The 12,624-nt window shown below is 42.6% G+C and overlaps 1 protein-coding gene across 1 annotated transcript in view; it reads right to left on the reverse strand.

Annotated features, from left to right (window-relative positions):
- The window catches only part of ADCY10 (adenylate cyclase 10), a 92,759-nt gene that overhangs the window by 62,738 nt on the left and 17,397 nt on the right, over positions 1-12,624 (reverse strand). Inside the window, exons 6-8 of the mRNA XM_064370711.1 lie at positions 11,152-11,357; positions 8,602-8,698; positions 5,489-5,577 (exon numbers count right to left, since the gene is read on the reverse strand). Coding sequence (XP_064226781.1) covers positions 5,489-5,577; positions 8,602-8,698; positions 11,152-11,357 — 392 coding nt within the window. The remainder of the gene's footprint in view (positions 1-5,488; positions 5,578-8,601; positions 8,699-11,151; positions 11,358-12,624) is intronic.

Consider the following 12,624-nt stretch of genomic DNA (forward strand, 5'->3'; position numbering starts at 1 on the left):
ATGTTTTATAGTTTTCATAATAGAGATCTTTCACTCCTTTGGTTAATTACTAGGTACTTTATTTGTAGCTATTGTTAACAAAATTACTTTCTTAATTTCTGTTTTAGATTGTTCACTGTTAGCATCTAGAAATGCTGGGCCGGGCATGGTGGCTCATGCCTGTAATCCCAGCACTTTGAGAGGCCGAGGCAGGTGGATCACCTGAGGTCAGGAGTTCAAGACCAACCTGGCCAACATGGTGAAACCCTGCCTCTACTAAAAATACAAAAATTAACTGGGTGCAGTGGTGCATGCCTATAATCCCAGCTACTTGGGAGGCTGAGGTAGGAGAATCGCTTGAGCCCGGGAAGTGGAGGTTGCAGTGAGCTGAGATTGCACCATTGCACTCCAGCCTAGGCAACAGAGCAAGGCTCCATCTCAAAAAAAAAAAAAAAAAAAAAAAAAATCCAGAAGAATTCTCCGGATTACCAGGCAGAGACTTTTGTTCTCTTCCCTTTCTCCCAAACAAACGAGTCTCTATTTCTCTGTGCTGAGCTGCTTGGAGCTGGGGGTGGGGTCACACAAGCACCCTTGTGGCTACGATCACTGGGACTGCATTGGTCAGAACTGAAGCCACCACAGCACTGGATATTGCCCAAGACCCACTGTGATTACTATCAGGCTACCACCTATTTTTGTTCAAGGCCTCAGGGCTCTACAATCAGCAGATGGAAAAGCCAGCCAGGCTTGTGTCATTCCCCTCAGGGTGACAAGTTCCCCCAGGCCCCAGGCAGGTCCATAGATGCCATCTGGGAGTTTGACTGTCTTATTTTTCTAGTTAGGGATAAGAATAACATGCTATGTAATTCAACCTTCTGGAATGTTTTCACATTCTCTTTTACTCTATGTTTAAACAAAATGAAATCAGTATTATTACCCTCATTTTACTGACTAGGTAACTGCTGCATGAAGAAGTAACACAGCTTTCCCAAGGTCACATAAGGACCCAACAAACTAGAACCCAAATCTCCAGACTCCTCATCCAACATCTAATCTGCCAGATACTCCTGCCTCTCTGGGGTGGTATATTTCATTTAGGTCCCCTCTTCTCTCCAAGCCTACCCAAAACAGGCACAGGGAAAAGAAAGGAGAGTGTCCCCAAACTATCCCTGCCAATTATCATCCCTGAATTTTGTTTCCCCATAGCAAGCCAATGGGGAAAAATCACTGCACTTTCTCCCATAGAAGTGTCAGATTCTCCACCGACAACATGAAGCACATTTTCTAGACTAAAGAAGGAGCTGGTATAGGGAATAATGCAGTTATGCTTCCTGACTGCCTAGGATGGTCCTGGTTTCATGTAATTTTATTCTTTTTATAAAAGGGGATTTAATAATTTCTAATTAACCGATGTACTGAGTTTTTTTTTTTTTTTTTTTAGAGACAGGGTCTTGCTTTGTCCCCAAGACTGGAGTGCAAGTGGTGCCATCTTGGCTCACTGCAATCTCCATCTCCTTGCTCAAGTGATCTTCTCGCCTCAGCCTCCCGAGTAGCTGAGACTACAGGCACACGCCACCACACCCAACTAATTTTTGTATTTTTGTAGAGACAGGGTTTTGCCATGTTGCCCAGGCTGGTCTTGAACTCCTGGGCTCAAGTGATCCACTTGTCTGGGTCTCCCAAAGTGCTGGGATTATAGGCATGAGCCACCACACCTGGCCCTGATTTTTCAAATAAAAGCATTCACAAATAAATAAAAAACTTCTGTCAGATGATATATTCTGAGTTTTGGCTTGGAAAAGAGAACCACCGTATCTTTAAGGACTGTTCTTTAGGTGCAGGGGCTGGCCTTGGTAAAGTTGTAAAAGGTTGTCTTTGGTCTTGTTTTCAACCCTCTTAGCTGTACCTCTTCACCAGGTAAACATTTTTCCTACCTGGAATTTTCCCAGTGACTCACAGAGTCCATCTAATATTCCAGTGCTAAAGACCTTGCTTTCAGCTGGTTGCAACTAAAGAAGCATAATATATTATGTCTCTTGAGAATGACTAGGGGAGCATGGGGAGACTTTTTTTTTTTTTTTTTTTTTTTAGAGAAAGAGAGAGAGAATAGGAAGGAGGAAAAAGGAAGAGAGAGAGAGAGAGAATGGGGAGGAGGGAGAAGGAAAAGAAAGAGGGAGAGAGAATGGGAGTATTGCTTTCTTGCCCAGGCTAGAATGCAATTTAGTAATGGGTATTGAAAACCTCTTTTATACTGATAATTATACTTAATGATGTAGTCAGGAAGGAATAAGGGAAGAAGATAACAAACAAACAGCCAACCAATATTTAATTTAAACCTATGAAATGCTATGCGATTACTGAGGAGTGATTTACTTCCAATTATATAGTCACCTTTGGAATAGGTGTGAGGTGGTAATGTATGTTTTGTGTATTTGAAGTGGAGAGTTCTATAAATGTTTATTAAGTTTACTTGTTCCGGGTCTGAGTTCAAGTTCTGAATATCCTTGTTAATTTTCTATCTCGTTGATCTATAGAATCGTTAGCTCTTCTTGTTGCATTGATCCTTTTACCATTATGTAATGTCCTTCTTTGCCTCTTTTGATCTTTGTTACTTTAAAGTCTATTTTATCAGAGGTGAGAATTGCAACTCCTGCTTTTTATTTATTTATTTATGTTTGCTCTCCGTTTGGTTGGTAAATCTTCCTCTGTCCCTTTGAGTCTTTGTGTATCGTTGCATGTGAGATGGGTCTGGATACAGCGTACCGATGGGTTTTGGCTTTTTATCCAGTTAATAATATATATGAATTTAATACTGCCATTTGATGCTAGCTGGCTGTTTTGCCCATTAGTTGATGTAAGTTCTTCATTATGTTAATGCTGTTTACTTTTTGATATATTTTTGGAAAGGCTGATATTGGTTGTTCTTTATATGTATAGTGCTTCTTTCAGAAGCTCTTGTAAAGCAGGCCTGGTGGTGGTGAACTCTCTAAGTACTTGTTTGTTCGCAAAAGATTTAATTTTTCCTTCGCTCATAAAGCTTAGTTTGGCTGGATAGGAAATTCTGGGTTGAAAGTTCTTTTCTTTAAGGATGTTAAATATTGGTCCCCACTCTTTTCTGGCTTGTAGGGTTTCTGCTGAGAGATCTGCTGTAAGTCTGATAGGTTTCCCTTTATGGGTAACCTGACCTTTCTCTCTGGCTGCCCTTAGTATTTTCTCCTTCATTTCAACCCTAATAAATCTGGCGATTATGTGCCTTGGGGTTGGTCTTCTTGAAGAATATCTTTGTGGTGTTCTCTGTATTACCTGGAGTTGAATATTACCCTGCCTTGCCAGGTTGGGAAAATTTTCCTGAATGATATCCTGAAGAGTATTTTCCAACTTGGATTCATTCTCTTCATCACATTCAGGTACACCTATCAAACATAAATTAGGTCTTTTCACATAGTCCCATATTTCCTGGAGACTTTGCTCATTCCTTTTCATCCTTTTTTCTGCATTCTTGTCTTCTCGTTTCATTTCACTGAGCTGGTCCTCAACTTCTGATATCCTTCCTTCTGCTTGATCAATTCGACTGTTTAAACTTGTGCATGCTTCGCGAAGTTCTCGTGTTGTGTTTTTCAGCTCCGTCAATTCACTTATATTCTTCTCTAAATTGTCCATTCTCGTTAACATTTCGTCAAACCTTTTTTCAAGGTTCTTAGTTTCTTTGCATTGGGTTAGAACAAGTTCTTTTAATTCACAGAAGTTTCTTATCACCCACGTTTTGAAACCTGCTTCTGTTATTGGAACACACGTGTAATCTATTAAGCCTTGTTCCGTTACTGATGAGGAATTGCAATCCCCTGTAGAGGGAGAGGCATTCTGATTTTGAGTATTCTCTACCTTTTTACGCTGGTTTCTTCCCTTCATTATATATTTGTCCGTCTGTCGTCTTTATAATTACCGACTTTCTAACTGGGTCTCTGACGTCCAATGGGGAGACTTTTTTAAGCTTTGAAAGCCATGAAGAGTCAAGCTGTTGCAGGCACTAGAGGTAATGTTTTTACAATGGGCTGAAGGTGGCAGAGTGCATTCTGATACCTCTCCAATTTACTCTATGAAGGCAGCTACCCACTGGACAGGGCTTCCTTACAAAGATTGCCTCCAAGACACAACAGCATTTTGATGGACTAAGAATTAAAGCAGGCATGTATTAGGAGGGTGGATACCTGTGTGAAAATTGTAGAATTCAGACTGACCAGGTTTAAATCCTAGCTATATCTTTTACTTTATAACCTCAGGAAAGGTTCTAGTGTCCTCTAGGTCTCAGTTTTCTTATACATACAAAGAGGATAAAAATATCTACCAAGGACTGTGAAAAATAAATACATGAAATAGCAGAGTGACTGGCTTATGGTGAGTGCTAAGAGACAGTTATAATTCACATGGAATAATAAATTTGAGAGAACCAAGATTAAGAGAATAAAAAGAGAAAATACTGGAGGATGGAAGTAGCTCAGCGTATTCTAATTACCTATGTTGTTAAATCTCAAAACTTAAGATCTAATGCAAATGACTTGGAGAAAGAGTGTACCAGTGTTCATCCACTTGAAGTCTTCTGCTACATGGCATATAGAGAGGGTCCCTACATGAGCTCATATGCTTGCAACAGCTTCCATCTGCCCAATTATATAAGGCAATGCAGTCCTAGTTTATGCCTGTTGTCACAGTATAATGATGAATAATGCCCTCTTTAAAAGTATCGAGATTTGAACAATGACACATAGAAAATGTCTTTTTAGCCTCGGCGTGGTGGCTCATGCCTGTAATCGCAGCACTTTGGGAGGACAAGGTGGGCAGATCACTTGAGGTCAGGAGTTTGAGACCAGTCTGGACAACATGGTGAAATCTTGTCTACTAAAAATCCAGAAAGTTAGCTGAGTGTGGTGGCGCATGCCTGTAGTCCCAGCTACTCGGGAGGCTGATGCGGGAGAATAGCTTGAACCCAGGAAGCAGAGGTTGCAGTGTGCCAAGATCGTGCCACTGCACTCCAGTCTGGGCTACAGCAAGACTCTGTCTCAAAAGAAAAAAGAATGTCTTAGCTGGGCGCAGTGGCTCACTCCTGTAATCCCAGCACTTTGGGAGGCTGAGGTGGGCGGATCATGAGGTCAGGGGATTGAGACCAGCCTGACCAACATGGTGAAACCCCGTCACTACTTAAAAATACAAAAATTAGCCAGGCGTGGTGGTGCCCACCTGTAATCCCAAGTACTTGGGAGGCTGAGGCAGAAGAATTGCTTGAACCCGGGAGGTGGAGGTTGCGGTGAGCCTAGAGCGCGCCATTGCACTCCAGCCTGGGTGACAGATTGAGACTCTGTCTCAAAAAAAAAAGAAAAAAGAATGTCTTTTTATTTTAATGAGACATTTTACTATTTACTAATAGCTGCTGGGTTTGTTTCTTACATCTTAAAATTCCAGCCGTCCAGATCCTTGACATCCCCAAAGCCAATAAATTCAATTATGAAAATACCTGCTTCCAAATGCTTTCCATCACATACTTTTGTAGGGACAACTCCAGTTCAGGATCAGGCTTCAATGTGCATACAAGCCTTAGGATATCTAAGAAGGCAGAAGGAGGACACAGGCTCAGAGAGGGAAGCTTGGCTCTGCAGTGCTAGTGAGAAGAGACTCCCAGTCCCTATTCCCTTGGGCAGTGGGCTGTCCTGTCCTTACAGTTGTCAGGAGACACTGGAGACCTCGGGGCTGAAAGGGCCAGGGGTAATCCAAAGAGGAGCTCTCAGAGGTTGCAGGTTTCCCAAAATTCAGTCACATGTAGTTCAAAACCCTGTTCAAACTGACATATGCTTTGGAACTTAGGGAGATTTTCACTTCTGAACTTGGTTTACAACTAGTACCACAGGAGATGGGAACGAACAAATGAGGGAATGACAAGAGAGGAGCATGGTGACAGAAGGGAGGGGATACAGAGTTGAAAGAGCAGCAGGAATAATATTAAGAAGACTGGCTTCTGATCTCAGGCTTGATACCGCTTCACCGTGTGACCCTTGAGAAGTCACTTTGCTGCCCTGGTTGCCCCCTATTTCCTCAGCTGGGAAAAAGTAGTTGAGTTTCATGATCTCTATAGTTCCCTTCACTATAGAGGCTGATGGTTTATGCTCTAGGATAGACTGATAAGAGACGGTAGGAATGAGCTTGAGGAAATCAAAAGATAAGGGAGACAGAGAATGATAATGTGAAAAAAATGTGTGTGTGACTTTTTATAGTTTGGCTGGTCCTAATTTGTATCCTTTATGATAAAACCATAACTGTAAGTGTAGCACTTTGCTGAGCTCTGTGAGTCATTTCAGTGAATTATTGAACCTAAGGGCATTTTAAAGGGATCTCCAAATTTGTAGGCAGTTGGTCAGAGGTGCCCATGGTTTGAGGTTTCCAGAGCTTGCAGCTGGTGTCTGAAGTTTGTAGAGGATTCAGCCGATGAAGTCCTGCACTAACTCCAGGTGGTTATAACATCAGAATTGCAGGCCAGGTATGGTGGCCCACCCTTGTAATCCCAGTACTTTGGGAGGCCAAGGCGGGCAGATCATGAGGTCAAGAGATCGAGACCATCCTGGCCAACATGGTAAAACCCCATCTCTACTAAAAATTAGCTGGGCATGGTGGTACATGCCTTAGTCCCAGCTACTTGGGAGGCTGAGGCAAGAGAATCGCTTGAACCCAGAAGGCAGAGGTTGCAGTGAGCCGAGATTGCACAACTATACACCAGCCTGGCAACAGAGTGAGATTCTGTCTCAAAAAAAAAAAAAAGAAAAAGAAAGAGAAACAAAGAATTGCATTGCAGTATTATGGTGCTTAAAATAAGGCCTAAAGAAACCATTTAATAGAAGGTGCCATTAAGACCCAGGAGATGGCACTGGTAAAGCTCAAGGAGGGAGTAATGTCATGAGGCTTCCTCCTTCATCTCTGGAACATCTGAGGTTCTTGGCCTTTCCTGATCAACGCTTGTACAGTCTCCCCACTCCCCACCCCACTACGTACTGTGGCTTTGTAAAAGTACAATCTACTATTTATGACATCTAAAATATTCCAGACCTGTACATAAATGATGAGAAAAAATGACTCAAAATGTTGCCGGGCTAGGCGTGATGGCTCATGCCTGTAATCCCAGTACTTTGGGAGGCTGAGGCAGGTAGATCATGAGGTCAGGAGTTCAAGATCAGCCTGGCCAAGATGGTAAAACCCTGTCTTTACTAAAAATATGAAGATTAGCTGGGCGTGATGGCATGTGCCTGTAATCCCCGCTACTCAGGAGGCTGAGGCAGAGACTTGCTTAAACCCAGGAGGCAGAGGTTGCAGTGAGCTGAGATCGTACCACTGCACTGCAGCCTGGGTGACAGAGCGAGACTCCATCTCGAAAGAAAGAGAAAGAAAGAAGAGAAAGAAAAAGAAGAAAGAAAGAAAAAAAGAAGACAAAATGTTTCTGATGTTTCTCATTTGGATGGGGTTTTCAGGGAAGGATAAGTAGCTAAAGTTTGGGTATGTTAATATTAGATGCCTGTTTCAATCCAGTGGAAGTGGCCCATAGGCAGGGTATTTTGTTTGTTTGTTTTTTATGAATTCAGGACAAAAATCTGTCCTAGAATTCAGGACAAAAGACTGAAATGAATTCTGGCAGCTAGGTCTGGTACTTGGGTGATGTAAGCAACTTGCAGGACTTTGATGTAAGCAACTTGCAGTGAGAAGCCAAGATCGTGCCACTGCACTCCAGTCTGGGCGACAGCAAGACTCTGTCTCAAAAGAAAAAAGAATGTCTTAGCTGGGCGCAGTGGCTTCTCACTGCCTCATCTTACTCATATGGAAATTAAGCATGAGTGAATGGTTCACTATGAAGTGCGTAGAGATCCCTGAAGTCACCAACATTTAAGGAATGGGAAGGAAACTAAGCAAAGGGGACTGAAAATAGGTGATTTGAGAGGTAAAAGCAAAACTAGAAAAGAATACTCTTGAACCCAAGGAAAAAGGAGAAAGTAGTGTCCAAGAAAAGAGCATAAGCTATGGTCAACCACCTAGGACGAGGCCTCAGAAGAGGTCACCTGGTTTGGCAAATTTTATGGTCCTTGGTGGCCTTGACATAAACAGTCTTCAGTAGACAGCAGGGGACTGGGGTAGAAGAGATGTCAGGGGTACAAGATTGAAGAGCAGGTGAGCACAGACATCAAGGTGCTTGCAATCAATATTTATTGGATGAATAAGTAAATAAGGGGATAGGAGAACAGATATAAATGCATTTACAGATTACTTCGCTGAGACGTTTGTTGGTGAAGGTTAGGAGGGGAAAGCAGCATGCAAAGCAGCTTTATTTTTTTATCGTTCATCCTAGGGAAGACTTATTAATGTTTGGCGGGTGAGGGAAAGGAGTCAGTGCTTAGAGAGAGGTGAAGGTTGTGGGGAGTATCATACTTAGAATCGCTGTCCCGGAGAATGGGAAGTAGGTCCCCCTTGTGTGCTGGTAAGGACCAGGAGCTGTGTTGAAGAGCCCACCCACTAGTGAAGCTGTGGGCATTGGTATAAGACCCTACTGACCAGTGGTAGAGTTGAAGGCTTCTTTCCATGGTGGGTACTTACTTTTGTGCTTACCAGAAGGATAATAATTCATGAAGGTCATACACTTCGTGAAAAATTCATCAAAGTTAAAATTAGGAGGTGGTTTTAAGAAGTTAACCTAAATAAAAGAAAATGAGAAGTTTCCAGTTGTTCCGAGAACTATTTAATCCTCAGTGTAACTTCTCAGCACAAAGTCAGGGAGTACGCTTTTGACTATCTATAAAATGGTAAACAGTATTGGCATACTTATACACCAAAAAATCTTTGATTTGTAAAATCTTTGATTTGAAATTTAAAATTTAAAATTTAAAGTCTTTCCAATTACGGTCTTCACTCAGATCTCAATGTTTGGTATATGTACAGAGAGGGTCATTCCAACGGGTACTAATCTTATACTTTTCTGCCCTTAGAACTTCCTTTTTTTCCTTCATAATATTTTAATTCAAATAAAACCTGGTTTAACTGCACACCATTTCTTTTTTTTTCCCCCTCCGAGACGAAGGCTTGCCTTGTCACTCAGACTGATCTTGGCTCACTGCAACCTCCGCCTCCTGGGTTCAAACAATTCTCCTGCCTCAGCCTCCTGAGTAGCTGGAATTATAGGCACCTGCCACCACGCCCAGTTAATTTTTGTATTTTTAGTAGAGACGGGGTTTCACCATGTTGGCCAGGCTGGTCTTGAACTCCTGACCTCATGATCTGCCCACTTCAGCCTCCCAAAGTGCTGGGATTACAGGTCCTCGCCCAGCCATACCATTTCTTTCTTATAAGTGTTAAAGGACAGGGGGCTGATGGCCTAAAAGGTATTAGGAGCATCACCAGTCATAAGACATCAAGATTATGAGCCACATGTGATGATAATGATATGCTGAGAAAGGCATGACCTCATTTTTGTGGTCTTCTTCCCTGCCCCCACCAAAAAGGATACACTTAGTCCAATAAAGAGAAAACATCAGGCCTGTAATTTCAGCACTTTGGGAGGCTGAGGCAGGCAGATTGCTTGAGCTCAGGAGTTCAAGAGCAACCTGGGTAACAATGGTAAAATCCTGTCTCTACCAAAAATACACACACACACACAAATTAGCCGAGCATAGTGGCACATGTTTATGGTCCTAGTTACTCAGGAGGCTGCGGTGGGAGAATCACTCGAGCCTGGGAGTTAGAGGTTGCAGTGAGCTGAGATCATGGCACCGCACTCCACCCTGGGTGACAGAGTGAGACTCTATCTCAAAAAAAAGAGAGAGAGAGAAAAAACATCAGGCAAAACTAAATGGAGAGACGTGTGACGAAATAACTGTCAACTCTAAAATTTCAAGGCCATAAAAGACAAGGAAAGACTGAAGTGCTGTTATAGACTGCAGGAGGCTAAGCAGAAATAACAACAAAATGCAATGTGAGATCATGCACACAATCCTTCAACATTCCACCGAGGACTGCAGTGGGAAAACTGGTGACATTCAAATAAGGTCTTTTTTGTTTTGTTTTGTTTTTGTTTTAAGGAATAGTTTATTAGGCAAGAAAGAAGGAAGGAAGAAGAAAACAGCTCCCCCATACAGAGACAGAGGGGGGGATTAGAACAAAGAGAAACCCCAAAATAAGGTCTTTAATTAGTGAGTAGTATTGTACCAACGTTAATTTCCCAGTTTTGACTATTGCGCTCTTGTTATGAAAGATGGTAATATTAGGGGAAGGAAGGTGAGGGATATATGGAAACTCTGTATTATTTTTTCAACTTTTCTGTAAGTCTAAAATGAATTCAAAGTTAAAACAATTTTTAAAGGTATAAAGAATAATTGAAGAGGATGGGAATGGGCTATTGCTGTGAGCCAGCTAGGCCATGCAGACTGGAAGAATGAGGAGGGGCTGGGGGTGGTGAGGGTGTAGACTGATGTGTGAGTGTGGGCGTGCCTCCTGTCTTGGCCAGCATCTGCAAGGATTCTGTCTGTCTTTCTTTCTGCCATGCAGTCTCATTCCTTCAGCTCTTCTAGCAGCACCTCTCTTCCACTTTCACACCCTCAAATCACAGCTTTCCTAATTGGCCAGATCCCGGGGACAGTTCTGCTTATAGTTAATCTGCAGCTTAACCACAATGTTTCCTACTAGACAGAGCCACAGGAAAAGTCGCTCTTCCTTCACTGGACTTCACAGCACTTGCCCAACTCCAGTCTTTACCCTCAGTGATCCCTCACCCTGGGTTAGGAGGGTGTTGGGTAAAGAAAGTAAGGGTCAATGAGAGCTTTTAAAATTATTCCCCTCTGCTCCTGAGGCAACCAGCAGACCCTTCTTGTTCCTTAAGCAATGTCACTAGCCCCTCAAAAGGCCTCAATCCCCAAGTTCCATATCCTCAGTTACACAGAGAGAAGCCTAATCATTTCGACCTCAAGCTCACCAGCCCTGGCTCCTCCCAGAGGAGTTGTCCCGGACTAAAGCTTCTGTAGCCTAACCCAGACTGACCCCACCCAAGTCTCCAGCCCAGGAGCTTTATGAAACCAGTGTGCCCAGTGACTTTTCTGGCAGGGGGCCTCTGTTACAGGCTGGCAGAACTTCTGCAAGCAGCAGCATCACACCCACCTTAACTGCTCTGTCGTCTGGAATCCTCTCAATTTCAATCATGTTCCGGTCACAGAGCTGCCAGCAGTTTGGTGACAGAATAACATCATTAATCTGAGCCATACTCTGTGCAAGGCGCACATCGTCTACTGGCTGACCAATCACCAGAAAGTGGTTTTGTGTTTCATCTCCAAAGACCAGTATGCTGATATGGCCAGCAGCCAGTCCTGGCAAGAAGGCAAGAAATAGGTTTGCGGGAGAAGTTCTGGATTATTTCCCAGCAGCACAGGTTCTTGGAAAAAGCATAATCTTGGTGGGACTATACTATTTCAGAGCAAAATCTCACTTCTAAAACTTTACATAGGAATTATGGAATACCTCTTTCGGGCTTGGGCCTTCCAAAACTCCCCTTCTGCCAAAGCTAGAAAGTTCTGCCACTAATTTTTGCTTTTCTGTGACATTTATCTCCCTACATGGTCCTACGAGTCCCCAAAGTTATTTTACCTTTTCTTCAATTATGTATATACTTAAGGGCAACAGGGAATACCTTTAATAATTCTTATTTTGGGAGAATTTGCATTTTAGCAGAGATTGAAGTTGTAACTAAAAATAATCCCTTAGGGTTGAATTTTAGATGACAGAGGGTGGGGGAAAAGAAGTAGGCATTTGACAGTTACACATCCCATCTCAACGACACCTTCTCTAATTGTTTTTAAGTTGGCAAATGAAAGTTTTGGTATCTGAATCATAGAAGATTGATATTGTATAATATGACATGTAAGCAAAATATATGTATAAATGAACCATAAGTGACACACATTCCTTTTAAACGACTGTAATACAATCAAAGTTTATGTTTTATCTTTGCTCTCTGCTGTGCTGATTTGTCAGGGTGGATTTCCCCCTGATACTACCTACAGTTTGTTTTCTATCTGAAACACACTGATGCTTGGACTTACTCTAAAAAAAAGGTGCTGGGGGGCCCAGGTGCTATGGCTCACACCTGTAATCCCAGCACTTTGGGAGGCCAAGGCAGGCAGATCACCAGGGCAGGAGTTTGAGACCAGCCTGGCCAACTTGGTGAAACCCCGTCTCTACTAAAACTATAAAAATTAGCCAGGCGTGGTGGCGATTTCCTGTAATCCCAGCTACTCGGGATTATCCCAAGTCAGGTACAGAAAGAGGCAGGAGAATCACTTGAAACCAGAAGGCGGAGGTTGCAGTGAGCCGAGATCACACCACTGCACTCTGCCTGGGCAACAAGAGCAGAATGAAACTCTGTCTCAAAAAAAAAAAAAAAGTGCTGAGACCCACCTCTCTAACAGCCAATCAGCATGCAAGAGGTGGCTGGGTTCCCATCATTCTCAAGAAGGATAACACATCAGACTCCCTGGGTGCTAACTTAGAAAAAATATTTGATTTTTTTTTCAACAAAATATTTAACTTTTTTGGGAAATTTTTAACAACATCAAAAGGGAACATAGGTTAAAGATG

This window comes from Aotus nancymaae, unplaced genomic scaffold (genome assembly GCF_030222135.1).
Source record: "Aotus nancymaae isolate 86718 unplaced genomic scaffold, 86718_ANA_hifiasm-v0.15.2.pri h1tg000108l, whole genome shotgun sequence".
Classification (NCBI taxonomy): domain Eukaryota; kingdom Metazoa; phylum Chordata; class Mammalia; order Primates; family Aotidae; genus Aotus; species Aotus nancymaae.